Source organism: Amblyraja radiata, chromosome 1, assembly GCF_010909765.2.
Source record: "Amblyraja radiata isolate CabotCenter1 chromosome 1, sAmbRad1.1.pri, whole genome shotgun sequence".
Taxonomy (NCBI): domain Eukaryota; kingdom Metazoa; phylum Chordata; class Chondrichthyes; order Rajiformes; family Rajidae; genus Amblyraja; species Amblyraja radiata.
Genome location: NC_045956.1, coordinates 168292472 through 168310339, shown reverse-complemented (window position 1 = coordinate 168310339; position 17868 = coordinate 168292472). Strand labels below are relative to the sequence as shown.

At 45.3% G+C, this 17868-nt stretch overlaps 1 protein-coding gene across 4 annotated transcripts in view; it reads left to right on the top strand.

Moving 5' to 3' along the window:
* reep1 (receptor accessory protein 1) overlaps nucleotides 1-17868 on the top strand; it is a 96564-nt gene that overhangs the window by 52488 nt on the left and 26208 nt on the right. For 3 of the 4 annotated variants that reach the window (XM_033034960.1, XM_033034974.1, XM_033034980.1), the window contains exons 5-6: nucleotides 9316-9429; nucleotides 17555-17605. In XM_033034960.1, coding sequence (XP_032890851.1) covers nucleotides 9316-9429; nucleotides 17555-17605 — 165 coding nt within the window. The remainder of the gene's footprint in view (nucleotides 1-9315; nucleotides 9430-17554; nucleotides 17606-17868) is intronic. The other variant, XM_033034967.1, reaches the window with a different exon arrangement.

Sequence of the window (17868 nt, the reverse complement as noted above, 5' to 3'; positions counted from 1 at the left end):
TTGTTCAAATGTCAGAGTGGGTGCAGATGGTATGTGCCGAAATCTTCCTCAAGAGTCAAGAGTGTTTTATTGTCACGTGTCCCAGATAGAATATTGAAATTCTTACTTGCAGCAGCACAACAGGATATGTAAACATAGTACACTGTAAACAATATGATAAACGAGAAAAAAAGTTGAGTGTGTGTATATAAACACATACACACACTCACACACACATGTATATAATCATAGACATATATTTCATATATACATATATATATATACCGTATATATAATGTGTGTGTGTGTCTGTGTATGTATATATATGTATGTGTCTGTGTATATGTGTGTGTGTGTGTGTGTGTGTGTGTATATATGTGTGTGTATATATGTGTGTGTGTGTGTACATATATAAAGGGACATGGCCCAACATAGGCAGGTGGGACGAGTATTGATGGGGCATTTTGACCGGCATGGGCAAGCTGGGCCGAAGGGCCTGATTCCGTGCTGTTTGACTGTGGCTGATGATATCTGTGCCAAACATGAAGCCTAGTTAAGCATAAATGCATTTTTCAAAAAGCCAACCAAGCATTTGACCAGCCTTAAGCAGTGTACAGAACTTTAAGGACCAGGATTCCATAAGCACAAGATAATAATGAGGTAAATATGCAGCAGAGGAAAGGCTTCTTTCAGTGTCTTTGGGAAGATGAGGAAGAACTGAAACAAAACAATGTTAATACTTATCAGGCTTGTTCAAAAGGGTGAGTTTTTCATCTTTCAAAATGTCTGATATTATTTAACAGGGTCCACTCAATTGACATTCTCTTCTGCTCCCCTGCAGAATAGTTCAGATGAAGTCAGAGGGTGGTGAATCTGTGGGATTCATTGCCACTGCCAGCTGTGAAGGCCAAGTCAATGGATGTTTTTAAGGCAGAGATAGATAGATTCTTGATTAATATGGGTGTCGGGGGTTATGGGGAGAAGGCAGGAGAATGGCGTTGAGAGGGAAAGATAGATCAGCCATGATTGAATGGCCGAGTAGACTTGATGGGCCGAATGGCCTAATCCTGCTCCTATCACTTATGAACATGAATTTGACAATTCATGTTCATTACCCAGGAATGAGTAAGTTAACCTATGATGAGCGTTTTTCAACACTGGGCCTGTACACGCTGGAGTTTAGGAGAATGAGACAAACAGAATAGTGAAAGACTTGGATAGAGTGGATGTGGATGTGGAGAGAATGTTATCACTAGTGGGAGAGTCTAGAACTAGATGTCAGAGTCTCACAATTAAAGGACGTTCTTTTAGGAAGATGAGGAGAAATTTTGCTAGTCAGAAGGTGGTGAATCTGTGAAATTCTTTACCACATAAGGCTGTGGCGGTCAAGTCAGTGGATATTTTTAAGGAGGAGATAGACAAATTCTTGAACAGTACGGGTGTCTGAGGTTATGGAGAGAAGGCAGGAGAATGGGGTTAGGAGGGAGAGATAGATCAGCCATGATTGAATGGCAGAGAAGACTTGATGGGCCGAATAACCTAATTCTACTCCTATTCCTTATGATCTTATGACAACAGCTGGCTGCAGTGGAGTATTTCTGTACCCAGAACACTGTAAAACCAGCATTGGTCACAGGAGAAATCAGAGCTGGTTCATGTAGTCTGACCTATTGTGTTCACGCACCAGCAAACAACAGGTGTAATGGTAGGGTGGGATGCTGATGTCTCTTGCCAACTTGATACTTTCTTCATTGCTCTGCTAATGCGTTCTCTAAGTCTTATGTCTTTTTTTTTCTAAATTTGGTTGTCATCTTCGCTGGCAACTTAAAAGGCTAATTGAAAGCTGTACCTATTAAAGAAAATGTTAGATGTGGCGTGTTGTCAGTGCGGCAATCCTTTAAGGTTCCACAGGGTTCCATTAAGAGATTAAAAATGTAATATCCTTGAGATAGGTCAGGCTATATCTGTGGAGACAGACATAGTTAGCACTTCCGATGAAAATTCATCAACCTTACATGTCGACACCCTCTCTATTGAATGATGCTGCATAGCCGACTGAGAATTTGCTACATGTACTGTTTTTATTTCAGATTTCCAACAAGTGCAGTGTTTTTGCTTTACTTTAAGAGGATAAACTATAGGATGGATGTCATTAATTTGGATACGATGCAGAAGAGATTCACCAGGACATTACCTGGATGTAGGCTCAAGCTATAGGGAGAGGCTGGAATAGGCTGGGACTTTTTTCCTTGGAGATTAGGAAGCTGAAGGATGATTAGTTTAGTTTAGAGACATAGCGCACTAACAGGCCCTTCAGCCCACCAGGTCCTTGCTGACCAGCGACTCTAGCACACACAAGGGACAATGTACAATTTTTCCCAAGGCCATTTAAACTACAAACTGATACGCCTTGGGAAGAAAACCGGACCTCCCGGGGAATAATCCACGCGGTCATAGGGAGAACGTACAAACTCCAGTGGTCAGGATCAAACCTGGGTCTCTGGCGTTGTAAGGCAGCAACTCTACCGCTGCGCCACTGTGCTGCCCTGTTATTGAAGTGTGCAAAATCATGAGGGGCATGGATAAAGTGAACCCTCACATTCTTTTCCCAGCGTAGGGGATTTAAAAACTAGAGTGTAAAGACTTAAGGTGCAAGAGGAGAGATTTAAGAAGGGCCTCAAGTGCAAACTTTCCACTCAGAGTGGAACTGTTACTGGAGGGAAATGCCTGGGGAAGCTATAGAAGCAGATATAATGATGACTTTCCAATGACATTTGGACAAATATATGGATGGGAAGGGTTTGGAGGCCAAATGCAGGCAAATGGGAACCAGCCCAATATGTCAATTTGGTTGAGATGGACAAGGTGTGCCTAAGGCCTGTGTGTTTCTATGACTGATTCTAAGAGGTGTTGTGATTACATTGTTATCCCCTCCCTCTAGTGGTTGGATGATAACAGGAAAATAAAGAGCAATCTGCACAGGTGTGCATTTTTACTTGATGCTTAATGGTCTGTGAAGAACAGTGCAGTTTGTGGAATCTATCACAGCCCAAGGAGACTGCTCATTAAGGAGAAACTGAATGCCAAGCAGGCATCGGACATTTCTCTGGTTGGCGTCAAGCAAGCACGAGTGTTGTGTGATTTGTGGCCAAACTTTGCAGCACTCTCAGGAAAGTGGAAGAACCGCCTGAAGAGGCAATGAAAGTATCGTAGCCGCACATGACCTTCAGCCCATGGGCATGAAGAGACCGCCTGCAGATGCCCTAATCTTGAGCAAAACACAAAGTACTGGAGGAACTCAGAGGGTGAGGAGAAGGTTCCGACCCAAATCGTCGCCTGCCCATTCCTACAATAGATGCTGCCTGACCCGTTGAGTTCTTCCAGCACTCTGTGTTTTACTCTAGAGTCCACCTACTTATTTGTACTAGCAAGGGAATGAATGGCTGTCAGCTGTTTATTTGATAGGAAAGCAAGGCCATGCCAAACTCAATGTAACTGAGAAACATGAAACCTATTGGGAAGAACATTAAGGAACATCACATGACTAGGTGAAGAAGGCCATATGATCATGTGATAGGAGCAGTATGAGGCCATTTGGCCCATCAAGTCTACTCCGTCATTCAATCATGGCTGACCTATCTTTCCCTCCTAACCCCATTCTCCTGCCTTCTCCCCAAAACCTCTGCCACGTGTACTAATCAAGAATGTTTCTATCTCTGCCATAAATATATCCACTGACTTGGCCTCCACAGCCTTCAGTGGCAAATAATTCCACAGATTCACCACCTTCTGAAGAAATAAATTCCTCCTCATCTTCTTCCTGAAAGAACATCCTTTAATTCTGATGCTCTGGCCTCGAGTCCTAGACACTCCCACTAGCGGAAACATCCTCTCCACATCCACACTATCCAAGCCTTTCACTATTCAATGATGTACCCTTTCATTCTTCTAAACACCAATGAATATAGGCCCAGTGGTCATCAAATGCTCATCATATGTTAACCTTCTCATTCCTGGTATAGGGTGATCCCAGAGGAAGGTGAATCATGTGGACTGTTTATACCAAGACAGAATCCTACCACGTGTTAAGATTCAAAACCGTTTGTTCATCTTGATCCAGCTAAGATGTTGCTGCTGTACTGTGATGTGATGAGAGGAAAGGAACTCGAGGGGCAACTTCTTCATACAGAGGGTGCTGGGTATATGGAACGAGCTGCTAGAAGAGGTAGTTGAGGCAGGGGTATTTGAAATAGGTACATGGATAGGAAAGATTTAGAGGAATATTGGGACAAACAAGGGCAGGTGGACCTAGCATAGACGAGGCATCTTGGCTAGCAGGGGCAAGTTGGGCTGAAGGGCCTGTTCCTGTGTTCAGTTTAGTTTGGCTTAAAGATACAGCGCAGAAACAGGCCCTTCGGCCCACCGAGTCCGCGCCGACCAGCGATCCCCGCACATTAACACTATCCTACACTCACTAGGGACTAGATTTTTACACACACACCAAGCCAATTAACCTACAAACCTGTACGTCTTTGAAGTGTGGGAGGAAACCGAAAATCTCAGTGAAAACTCACGCAGGTCACGGGGAGAACACACAAATTCCGTACAGACAGCTCCCGTAGTCAGGATCAAACCCAGGTTTCGAGGGTTCGCTGTGAGGCAGCAACTCTACCGTTGTGCAACTGTGCCCCCCCCCCCCACCTGTGCTGTTTGTCTCTATGACTAATTGACATAATGGTGACTGATTCAAAAACAGCCTCTCTGCTGTTACATAAGTTCCCTGTGTTTCTCAGCATGGCGTTCTGGTTATTTTTAGTTCATGTATGAAGGAAGGTAGCTCTGTCTACTATTCGAATGCGAGAGCAGTGAACGCTCAAAGACTGGTTCCTGTTTGCCATCCATTTCCAACAGGCTGGCATAAAGCCAGGGCTGGGCAAGGTTAGAAGATGTCATGATTGTTCTGGATAGCACTACAAATTGTTGACAGATGCTGCAAGCTATGTGTACGAACGTTAGGTTACCAAACCTAAATTTAGTCTGAAGGAACATCAGTGCAAGACGGCATACCTGTTTGTTGAGAGGAAAATTGTTGGATACACAATTTTGATTATTGAATAAACAAGTTGGTTTATTTTACAAATTTCAACCAGTACATTCACAGTGACCCGCCTGGAATCAGTGTTGTTCCCTATGATTCTACTCCCATGCCAAACATTTGAGTGTAATTTAAAGACCCTCAGCACCTGACATGGATTATTGCTTCAGATTAACTGCAACCTGTGCTATGTATCTGTTGCAAACCTGTATGAATGAACAAAGTAATAGCTATTCTGAGGCTAAAGTTCTTTTTATTTTGGAGTGTATTTGGAATAAAGCACTTACCGTTAAGCAACTAAATGCCTCTAAAAAAGACACAAAGTGCTGGAGTAACTCAGTGGGTCGGGCAGCATCTCTGGAGAGTATGGAGAGGTGATATTTTGGGTCGGAATCCTTTCGCAGACTGATTGACTGTGTGTGTGTGTGTGTGTGTGTGTGTGTGTGTGTGTGTGTGTGTGTGTGTGTGTGTGTGTGTGTGTGTGTGTGTGTGTGTGTGTGTGTGTGTGTGTGTGTGGAGCTGGATGTCACTACTGCATTAAATATTTTAATTTCTGCTTCATGCATTTCTAAAGTGACCATCCACCCGCCTCCAACTGGTCAAACTGTGGTAATTGTTGTTTAGTGGGCATCAGAAAACTCTGCAGTGAAATATGCAGGGCAGCACGGTTGCACAGCAGTAGAGTTGCTGCATTGCAGCGTCAGAGACCCTGGTTCGATCCTGACTGTGGGTAGGAAAGAACTGCAGATGCTGGTTTAAATCGAAGGCACTGGAGACACAAAATGCTGGAGTAACTCAGCGGGACAGGTAGCATCTCTGGACAGAAGGACTGTGGGTGCTGTCTGTACGGAGTTTGTACGTTCCACCTGTGACCGCGTGGGTTTTCTCTGGGTTCTCCGGTTTCCTCCCACAGTCCAAAGACGTACAGGTTTGTAGATGAAGTGGCTTCGGTAAAATTGTAAATTGCCCCTAGTGTGTAGGATAGTGCTAGTGTATGGGGATCACTGGTTGGCGTGCATCAAGTGGGCCAAAGGGCCTGTTTTTGCACAGTATCTCTAAAATACACTAAATTTAAATGTAGAAGTTCTGGAATTTCCAGTTGTCCCAATACAGGAAGGATGTGGAGCCTTTGGAGAATGTGCATAAGATGTTTACCAGAATGCTGGCTGGATTTGAGGGTGTTAGAGGCTGGACATAGAGTCATAGAGTGGATACAGTGTGGAAACAGACCCTTCGACCCAACTTGCCCAAACCGGCCAACATGTCCCAGCTACACTAGTCCCACTTGCCTGTATTTGGCCCAAATCCCTCTAAATCTGTCCTATCCATATTCCTGTCTAAATGTTTGTTAAACATTGGGATAGTCCCTGCCTCACCTACTCTCTTCTGGCAGCTCGTTCCATAAGCCCACCACCCTTTGTGCGAAAAAGATTCCTATTGAATCTTTCCCCCCCCTCACCTTAAACTTGTGTCCTCTTGTCCGTGATTCACCTACTCTGGGCAAGAGTCTCAGTGCATTCCACCCAATCTAATCCTCTCATGAGTTTTTAAACCTCTATAAGATCATCCTCTACGTAATCTACGTATTCGGTGGGGGCGCTGCAATGGCGGCAGCCCTGTCAGCAGCGCGTTAGTTTTATCAACTTTTTATATATTTTTTAGTATGTTTTAAAGTATGTTTTTAATGTTTCTTAGTGTGTTTTGTGTGGGGGGTGGTGTGGGGGGGTGAGGGGGAAACCGTTTTGGCCGCCTCCTCCATGGAGAGGCGACTTTTTCCAGGTCGCCTCCCCCGTGGCCTAACAGCAAGGATCGGCGCGGCCTTTCCCGGAGACGCGCCCGGGGCTTCAGCGGCAGGTGCAGCGTGGACTCTCGGCGTGGAGCGGGTGAGCCCTCGCTGGGGCTTGCTGGAGGGGAGCGCTCCATTTCGCTGGCCAGGGGCAGCCGGCAGACTGAAGCCGCGCGCGGTCTGCACAGCTCCAGCTGGCGCGGCGTCTACAGCCCGGGATCCCTTGTGGGTGACCCGGGGGAAGAAGAAGCCATCACTGCCGGCCCGCGGCCAACTTCTACCGCGGGCGCGGTGGCGACTTACCATCACCCCTGGAGGGGAGCTTCGACCGCCGGCCCTGCGGTCTGCGGTGCTTCTGGCTGCGGCGCGGCGGGAACTTTAAACTTTAAATCTCGACCGCCGGCCTGCGGCCTACACCAACTTAAAGCCGCGGTCTCCGGTGGGGCAGAGCCGATCCTGGACTTACCTGGACTTGTACCTTGTCCTTTTACCATCTGGACGCCCGCAGCAATGGCTGCGGAGGGTTGAGGTCCCGACCACGGGGGAAAATGGAGGAGGACTGGCCAAATTGTGTGCCTTCCACCACAGTGATGAATGCTGTGGTGGATGTTTATGTTAAATTTTTATTGTGTTTTTGTTTGTGTTCTTTATCATTGTATCGCTGCTGACATATTCATTTCACTTGCACTTTATGTGCAATGTGACAAATAAACCGTATTGTATTGTATTGTATTGGATCTCTCCCTATTCCGGAAGTGGCGGCGCTGCCTAAGCAGCTGCAGCTCGCCTGCAGTCTATTTGTCTTTCTTCTTTTTGTCTTTTTTTTTGTCTGGAATTATGTTTTTGGTTTATTTTTAGTTGTGTATATGTGGGGGGGGGGGGGGTGGGGGAGACTTTTTAAATCTCCTCCTTGAACGGGGACGAGACCTTTTCCTTGTCATGTCTCCGTTTCGCTGGGGCCTAACATTGTGGAGCTGGCGGCCTCCAGCTGGAATTGATCTGAGTGCTCTGGTCGTAGAACCTGTGGACTTACCATCGCGGAGCTGGCTGACTTCAGAGGCTGTGGTGGCACTGCGGCTGTGACCCGACTTCGGAGCTTCGGAGGCTTCGGCCGCAGGTCCAGTGGACGTTAACATCGGGAGCTCGCAGGTCCCTGGTAGGAGACCGAAATTCGGGAACTCCCACAATGGCAACTTTACCCGCCCCGAATCGCGGGGTTTGAATCGGCCCATCGCAGGGCCTTACATCGCCCGGCGCGGTTTAATCGGCCGTGGGACTTAACATCGCCCGCCGGGGGCTTTAACATCAAGAGCCTCGATCACCTCGATGCAGCAGTTTGACTGCCTGACCGCGGGAGAAGAACAGGGAAGCGATAAGACTTTTGCCTTCCATCACAGTGAGGAAGTGTTTGGAGATTCACTGTGATGGATGTTTGTGTGAAACTGTGCTAATTGTGTGTTTTTGTTGTTGTTGCTGTTATGACTGCAGGGAATGAAATTTTGTTCAAACTTTTGTTTGTTTGAATGACACTAAAAGGCATTCTATAGCTCAGCCCCTCTAGTCCTGGCAACATCCTCGTGAATCTTCTCTGTATCCTTTCCAGTTTGACAACATGTTTCCTATAACATGGTGCCCAGAACTGAACACACTAAATGTGGTCTCACTAGTGTCTCATACAACTGCAACATGACCTCCCAGCTTCTATGACTGAAGTAAAGAAGTAGGATCAGCAGGGTGATTTGGTGGTTTCCACCATCTTGAAGCCCATTCAGTAGCCAACAAGTGGACCACCTCAAATAGACTGAAAGGGATACAAAGCACTGGAGTAATTTAGCAGAGCAGGCAACATCAAATAAGGGTGGAACGGTGGCGTAGCAGAAGAGTTGCTGCCTTATGCCCCTGTCCCACTTAGGAAACCTGAACGGAAACCTCTGGAGACTTTGCGCCCCACCCAAGGTTTCTGTGCGGTTCCCGGAGGTTGCAGGTGGTTGCCGGAGGTTGCAGGTAGTGGAAGCAGGTAGGAAGACTGACAAAAACCTCCGGGAACCGCACGGAAACCTTGGGTGGGGCGCAAAGTCTCCAGAGGTTTCCGTTCAGGTTTCCTAAGTGGGACAGGGGCTTTACAGCGCCAAGGACCCGGGTTCGATCCTGACTACGAGTGCTATCTTTAAGGAGTTTGTACATTCTCCCCGTGACTGCGTGGGGTCATTGCGTCTGCCAGAGGTATGGCCCAGGCCAGCCAACAATTCCTTCTCAGAAAACATAGACACAAAAAGCTGGATTAGGCAGCATCTCTGGAGAGAAGGAATGGGTGACGTTTCGGGTCGAGTCTGAAGAAGGGTCTCGACCCAAAACATCACCCATTCCATTTTTGTGTCTATCTTCGGTTTAAACCAGCATCTGCAGTTCCTTCTTAGACAAATTCCTACTCACACTTTACTCATTTTCCTTGCAGGAGATCGATGAATACCTGAGCCAGGCGAAGGATCGGAGTTACGAAGCGGTGGTGCAGTTTGGAAGGCGAGGCCTGAATGTGGCGGCGAGCGCTGCCGTCACGGCTGCTGCCAAGGTAACAGCCGCACAACCCGTTGCTCGATACCTCACCGTGACACAGCCGTGCCTGACTGACCGACGGGGAGAGTAGACGGTGGTGTCATTAGTCACGTGTCATTAGTCCCTGATGCCACAACATTACATCAGCATTGGACCTCCAGAGGTCCTGTTACAAACTGACACTACCACAGATGAGAAGAAGCCTTAATATACCTGAGGAAATCACAGCAATTAACAAGTCATGGGGTGAAAATTGGTCAGCTTGTGTTGTAGAGTCATAGTGTTATAGGGGGGGGTGGAAGATTGCAACCTTCACGTGGTCCGCCTTGTTTCGACTAATGCAATCAACTCGACGTGCACAAACGGAAGATCAAATAGTACAATTTGTCCAACAACTTTAGGCTGTGCACGCCACACGAAAGAAGAAGTGTTATAGGGTGTGCAAACAATCTGTTCAACCCGCTGCATTTATGCCGAATATGAACTATCTATTTTTTTAGCTCTTCTTCTCATAGTCAGTTATAGTCAGACAGTACGGAAATACGCCGTTCAGTCCAACTCATCCATGCACCAAGATGCCAATCTACGCTAGTTCCATTTGCCCGCATTTGACCAATATTCCTCTATGACAATAGTCTTCCATGCAACGGTGTTGCAAGTGCTCACCTAAATTCTTCTTAAATGTTGTGAGTGGACCAATGACCTCCAGTCCACCAGTTCTCGATAGTGCTTTCCAGATTTCAAACATCTTTGTGGTAAAACAAAACCGTCTTTCTCAAATCTCCTGTAACTCTCCGACACTTTACATAAACCTAAGCCTAAGAACTGAGGGACTGAGATCTCGGAAAAGGTTAGGCAGGCTAGGACTTCAGTCCTCGTGGTGTAGTCAGTGGACTGAGGGCTGATCTTTTGGAGGTGTATAGTGTCATGTGGCATGGATAGGGTGAACACAGACATAATTTGGGAATCAAGAACTAGACTTATGCATGTGTTTATGGTGAGAAGGGCAACTTTCTCACACACAGAGCAGCGCGTGTAAGATACGAGCTGCCAGAGGAAGTCGTTGAGACAGTTACAGTAGCACATTTCAAATGAATTGGGACAGGTACTTGGATAGGACAGATCTACAGGGATATGGGTTAAATGCTGACTACCCTAGATGGACATCTTAGATGGCGTGGGTGGGTTGGGCTGTGGGGTCTATGTATGTGTTGTATGAATCTAACTAATATGCTACCATAATCAATCTGCACTTATTCTGATTGCACTGGAGTAGCCAACAGGTTTCCAGACACTTTAATTCCCCTTCCCATTCCCACACTGATCTTTCTGTCCTGGGCCTCCTCCACTGTCAGAGTGAGGCCAAACACAAATTGGAGGAACAGCACCTCATATTTTGCTTGGGCAGCGTACACCCCAGCGGTATGAATATAGATTTCTCTAACTTCAAGTAACCCTCGCATCCCCTCTCTCTCCGTCCCTCCCCCACCCCAGTCGTTGTACTAGTTTCAAAGTGTTGTTGAGTCTCATTGTCTGTAACTGGTTTTCACCTAGCCCCAAGCTAACAATGGCCTCTGCTTTATCATCATTGCATATCTTTCGTTCATTTGTTCTATATCTCTCTATAGCACCGTCTATATCTCTGCTTTCCCTTTCTCCTGACTTTCAGTCTGAAGAAGGGTCTCGACCCGAAAAGTCACCTATTCCTTTTCTCCAGAGATGCAGGCTGACCCACTGAGTTTATCCAACTTTTTGTGTCTATCTTCGGTTTAAACCAGCATCTGCAGTTCCTTCCAACGCAGATAAGTAATATAGCTGGCAGGAAATTCAGAGTGTCTGCAATTATGTGATATTGATTTTATCTCTAAATTTGACTGCCAGCTGAAATTTGAATTAATTAAGAAAATTGAAAAGAAAATCCATAAACGCCATTTCCTTTCACAAAATGCAATGTGTCAGCATACTCAGCTTCTAAATGAAAGGCCAAGGGACTGAAAGTAAGAGTTGTTAGTCTCATCACATCCAACTCCTGAGATCAATAGTTCTCTCAGAGTGATATAGTGTGCAAACAGGCCCTTCGACCCAACTTGCCCACACCGGCCAACATGTCCCAGCTACACAAGTTCCACCTGCTTGCATTTGGTCCATATCTCTCCAAACCTGTCCTATCCATGTACCAGTCTAACTGCTTCTTAAATGTTGGTATAGTCCCTGCCTCAACAACCTCATCTGGCAGTTTGTTCCATACACCCACCACCCTTTGTGTGAAAAAGTTACCCCTCAGATTCCTATTAAATTTTTTTCTCCTTCACCTTGAACCTATGTCCTGTGGTCCTCGATTCCCCCACTCTGGGCAAGAGATTCTGTGCGTCTACCTGATCTATTCCTCTCATGATTTTATACACCTCAATAAGATCTCCCCTCATCCTCCTGTGCTCCAAGGAATAGAGACCCAGCCTATTCAACCAGGGCAGTCAGATCTGCGGAGGGAATGGACAGGCGATCTTTCGAGTGAGAACCCTTCTTCAGATTGGAGATGGTGCTCCGAAGTTGCACTCCAAAAGACTTTGGAAATACTGCGAGGAAACAGGCCCTTCGGCCCACCGGGTCCGCGCCGACAAGCGATCACCCTATACACTAGCACTATCCTACACATTTGAGACTATTTTATAATTTACTGTAATCAATTACCCTACAAACCTGTACGTCTTTGGAGTGTGGGAGAAAACTGGAGCACCCGGGAAAAAATCCACGCGGTCACAGGGAGAACGTACAAACTCCATACAGACAGCACCCATAGTCAGGATTGAACCCGGGTCTCTGGCGCTGTCAAGCAGCAACACCACCGCTGTGCCACTGTGTCATCCCTGCTGCACAGCCTTATGCTTTTCAAAAGCAGTAAATGTTATGTGGATGGAAACTGGGAAGGGAGAATCCAAAACGAGAGAGCACCTGCTTAAAGGTAAAGCATGAGTGTGGCTGCCCAAGAATAGTGTCAAACTGCAGTCCCTTCATCAAGGTGGAGAGGAATTTGTAATTATTGACAATAGACAATAAACAATAGGTGCAGGAGTAGGCCTTTCGGCCTTCGAGCCAGCACCGCCATTCACTGTGATCATGGCTGATCATCCACAATCAGTACCCCGTTCCTGCCTTCTCCCCATATCCATTGACTCCGCTATCTTTAAGAGCTCTATCTAACTCTCTCTTGAAAGCATCCAGAGAATTGGCCTCCACTGCCTTCTGGGGAAGAGATTCACAACTCCCTGGGTGAAAACGTTTTTTCTCATCTCCGTTCTAAATGGCCTACCCCTTAGTCTAAAGAAGAGTCTCGACCTGAAACGTCACCTATTCCATCGCTCCATAGATGCTGCCTCACCCGCTGAGTTTCTCCAACATTTTTGTCTACCTTCGATTTTTCCAGCATCTGCAGTTCTTTCTTAAACATACCCCTCATTCTTAAACTGTGGCCCCTGGTTCTGGACTCCCCCAACATCGGGAACGTGTTTCCTGCCTCTAGCGTGTCCAATCCCTTAATAATCTAAAAGATAGATCAGCCATGATTGAATGGCGGAGATGACTCAATGGGCTGAATGACCTTTTAGCATGAATCTATGAGTAGCTGATAAATGTGGAAGGGGATGTGCTGTAAAGAAAGGTTTGGGGTACCTCTGCATTAGGAGATCTGTTTTAATAGTTTACTGGCCACCTACATACTCATGACAAGAGTATCACTTCACCTTTTCAGTGGCTGATTTCCCAGTGTAAAATATTAACTGGTCATGTCAATTGAAGCTGCCCCTCAAATGCAAGACACAATGATTCCCAGACAAAAGCCGAAACAACAATGTGTGGGAAGGAACTGCAGATGCTGGTTTAAGCTGAAGATAGACACAAAAACAGCACCTCATATTTTGCTTGTGCAGCGTACAACTCAGCGGTCTGAATATAGATTTCTCTAACTTCAAGTAACCCTTGCACCCCCTCTTTCTCCGTCCCTTCCCCACTCTAATTGTCATACTAGTTTCACTGTCGTCCAGTTGAGTTTCACTGTATAACTCGTTATCATCTACCCCACAGCCAACAATGGACCTTTGTGGGCTCCAACTTTCCTTGATCATCATAAGGTCATAAGGGATAGGAGTTGAATTAGGCCATTCGGCCCATCGTCTATTCCGCCATTCAATCATGGCTGATCTATCTCTCCTTCCTAATCCCATTCTACTGCCTTCTCCCCGTAACCGCTGACACCTGCACTAATCATGAATTTATCTATCTCTGCCTTAAATATATCCCCTGACTTGGCCTCCACAGCCTTCTGTGGCAATGAATTCCACAGATTCATCACCCTCTGTCTAAAGAAATGTCTCCTCATCTCTTTCCTAAAAGAACGTCCTTTAATTCTGAGGCTACGGCCTCTAGTCCAAGACTCTCTCACTAGTGGAAACATCCTCTCCACATCCACTCTATCCAAGCCTTTCACTATTCAGTATGTTTCAATGTGGTCCCCCCCTCATTCTTCTAAACTCCAGCGAGTACAGGCCCAGTGCCGTCAAACGCTCATCATAGGTTAACCTACTTATTCTTGTAAACCTCCTCTGGACCCTCTCCAGAGTCAGCACATCCTTCCTCAGATATGCTGCTCAAAATTGCTCACAATATTCCAAATGCAGCCTTACCAGCGCCTTATGGAGCCTCAACATTATATCCGTGTTTTTGTATCCTCTTAAATTAAATGCTAACATTGAGTTTGCTTTCTTTACTACTGATTCAACTTGCAGATTAACTTTTTAGAAATCCTGCATCAGCACTCCCAAGTCCCTTTACACCTCCTCCAATTTCTGATCATCCCCTTTATTCCTACTATGATAAATGCATGACCCCACACTTTGCTACACTATATTTCATCTGCCACTTCTCTGCCCACTCTCCCATCCGGTCCAAGTCCTTCTGCAGAGTCCCTGCTTTCTCTACACTACCTGCCCCTTCCACCTATTTTCATATCATCCGTAAACGTGTCCACAAAGCCTTCAATCCCCTCATCCAAATTATAGAAACATAGGTGCAGGAGGAGGCCATTCGGCCCTTCGAGCCAGCACCGCCATTCATTGTGATCATGGCTGATCGTCCCCTATCAATATCCCGTGCCTGCCTTCTCCCCATATCCCTTGACTCCACTAGCCCCTAGAGCTCTATCTAACTCTCATTTAAATCCATCCAGTGACTTGGCCTCCACTTCCCTCTGTGGCAGGGAATTCCACAAATTCACAACTCTCTGGGTGAAAAAGTTTTTTCTCACCTCAGTCTTAAATGACCTCCCCTTTATTCTAAGACTGTGGCCCCTGGTTCTGGACTCGCCCAACATTGGGAACATTTTTCCTGCATCTAGCTTGTCCAGTCCTTTTATAATTTTATATGTTTCTATAAATACCCCTCATCCTTCTAAACAAGCCTAGTCGTTTCAATCTTTCCTCATATGACAGTCCCGCCATCCCAGGGATCAATCTTGTGAACCTACGCTGCACTGCCTCAATCACAAGGACATCCTTCCTCAAATTAGGAGACCAAAACTGTACACAATACTCCAGATGTGGTCTCACCAGAGTCCTATACAACTGCAGAAGAACCTCTTTACTCCTATACTGAAATCCTCTTGTTATGAATTGTATTAATATACAATTAATATAATTATTGCATTTTGCATATATTTCATTCATTTGTTCTATGTACAATCTATATCTCTTGTTTCCCTTTCTCCTGACTCTCAATCAAGAAAGGTCTCGACCTAAATCGTCACCTGTTCCTTTTCTCCAGAGATGCTGCCTGAACTGCTGAGTTACTCCAGCATTTTGTGTCTCTCTTTGATGAACCACACAATTACTGATTAAATCAAGTTAGCATTTAACACAGTTCTCAACTTTAATACAGAAATCCAAAAAAGGAACAGGGAAATACCATGAAAATGCTGAACTTCAGAGAACATATGATATACAGTAACTGTAATGATATTAATGAATTTCATTTATGCTTTTGTTTTAATGCATGGTTTCTTTTGCACAGCTTACACAATGCCTGTATTATTTTCTTTCCTTCATAATACAAGGAAGATAAAATAATGCAGCCATTCAAGAAGGCAGCTTGCCGCCCCCTCCTCAAGAATAATTTGGGATGGGCAACAAATGCTGCAATTGTCAGCATTGTCCAAATCTTGAAAAATGAAGTAAAAATTGTATCCATTTTGCATCAGTCATTAAGGAGTTAGTAGACTTCTGCCACAGTTAAGAGTTCATCAGTCATCGAAGCAGAATTACCTCATTTGGCCCATCGAGTCTACTCTGCCATTTAATCATGGCTAATCTATCTTACCCTCAGCCCCATTCTCCTGCCTTCTCCCTATAACTTTTGATATCCTTATTAACAAGAAACTGGTAATCTCTGTCTTAAAAATACCCAATAGCCTCCACAGCTGGCTGTAGCAATGAATTCCATTGATTCACCACCCTCTGACTAAATAAATTCCTCATTATCTCCTTTCTAAATGTGTCCTTTTATTCTGAGTCTGGGCCATCTAGTCCTAGGCACTCCCACTAATGGAAACATCCTCTCCGCATTCACTCTATTCAGCACTTTCATTATTCGGCAAGTTTCAATGAGGCCCCCCCCCTTATCCTTCTAAACTCCAGTGAGTACAGGCCCAGTGCTGTCAAATGCTCCTCGTACGTTAACCCACCCCTCCATGGCATTATTCTCATAAACCTGTCTGATCCCTATCCAATATCAGCACATCCTTCCTAGGATATGGGGCGCAAATCTCCACACAATACTCCAAATGACCAGTGTCTTATAAAGCCTCAGCATAGAGAAGGTTCACCAGACTGATTCCTGGGATGTCAGGACTTTCATATGAAGAAAGACTGGATAGACTCGGCTTGTACTCGCTAGAATTTAGAAGATTGAGGGGGGGATCTTATAGAAACGTACAAAATTCTTAAGGGGTTGTACAGGCTAGATGCAGGAAGATTGTTTCAGATGTTGGGGAAGTCCAGAACAAGGGGTCACAGTTTAAGGATAAAGGGGAAATCTTTTAGGACTGAGATGAGAAAATAATTTTTTGCACAGAGAGTGGTGAATCTCTGGAATTCTCTGCCACAGAATGTAGTTGAGGCCAGTTCATTGGCTATATTTAAGAGGGAGTTAGATGTGGCCCTTGTGGCTAAAGGGATCGGGGGGTATGGAAGGAAAGCAGGTACAGGATACTGAGTTGGATGATCAGCCATGATCATATTGAATGGCGGTGCAGGCTCGAAGGGCCGAATGGCCTACTCCTGCACCTATTTTCTAAAAAAAACAAAAAAAACATTACATCACTGTTTTTATTTGCTAGTGTTCTCGAAATAAATGGCAACATTGCATTTGTCTTCCTTACTACTGATTCAACTTGCAAATTAGCCCTTTGGGAATCCTGCACCAGCACCACCAAGTCCTTTTGAACCTCCGATTTCTGAAGTTGACATTATGTTATTACGAGCAGTTCATAAAATATAAAGTACAATCCTGTTCCATTTATATATTTTTTATATTATATTTATTTAATATATTTCATTCACAATTCCTCCTGGAACAGCGTATCAGCTTCCAATCAGCTACGACTAGTGTTGTAATTCTGACTTAATTTTGCAGTGGCAATCTTTGTTTGTGAAAGACACGAAGTGCTGGAGTAACTCAGCGGGTCAGGCAGCATCCCGGCAGAACATGGATAGATGACGTTTCGGGCTGGGGCCCTTCTTCCGATCCGACTGGAAACATCACCTATCCATGTTCTCCAGAGGTGCTGGCTGGTCCACCGAGTTTCTCCACAAAACCAGCATCTGCAGTTCCCGATTCCGATATCTTTCCCTGTGTTGCATCGATAAAGGTGGTGGCTGTAGGAAGAAATATGAACACAAGGAATGGGAATATCAAGTGCCAGTTGTACTCAGCACTGTGCATTTAGTCTGATTGAAGTCCATGGAATGGAATGCATGACGTTGGATACAAGTGACAGACAATTATTGTATGTGTTCAATGTGAGCAGCCTGCGACAAGTCTTTCTCCCTCCATGTACCTGTGCAAGCTTTCATTAACTGCTCTTTCTGCAATAGGTATCTCACCTTCTCAATCTAATCCTTTGTATGGCGATAAAAGAGGGCAAGGTAATTTGGATTGCACAGCTACTAACCCTGCATTCAGAGACTGTGTCTGATTATGATTTCTTGCATTTTGCCATTTGTTGATTGCTGCACATTGAAGCGGAGATGGATGGAGGTTTAATTTGGAATTATGCTGAGGAGAAGCTCTGATGAGTGGCTAAAGTCTTGAGAAATCTGCGACTTCTGATATGAACAGGAATAATAGTTGATTGCATTAGCCAGGAGCAAAGGAAGGGAAAACATCTACAAAGGCTCACTATAGTTGG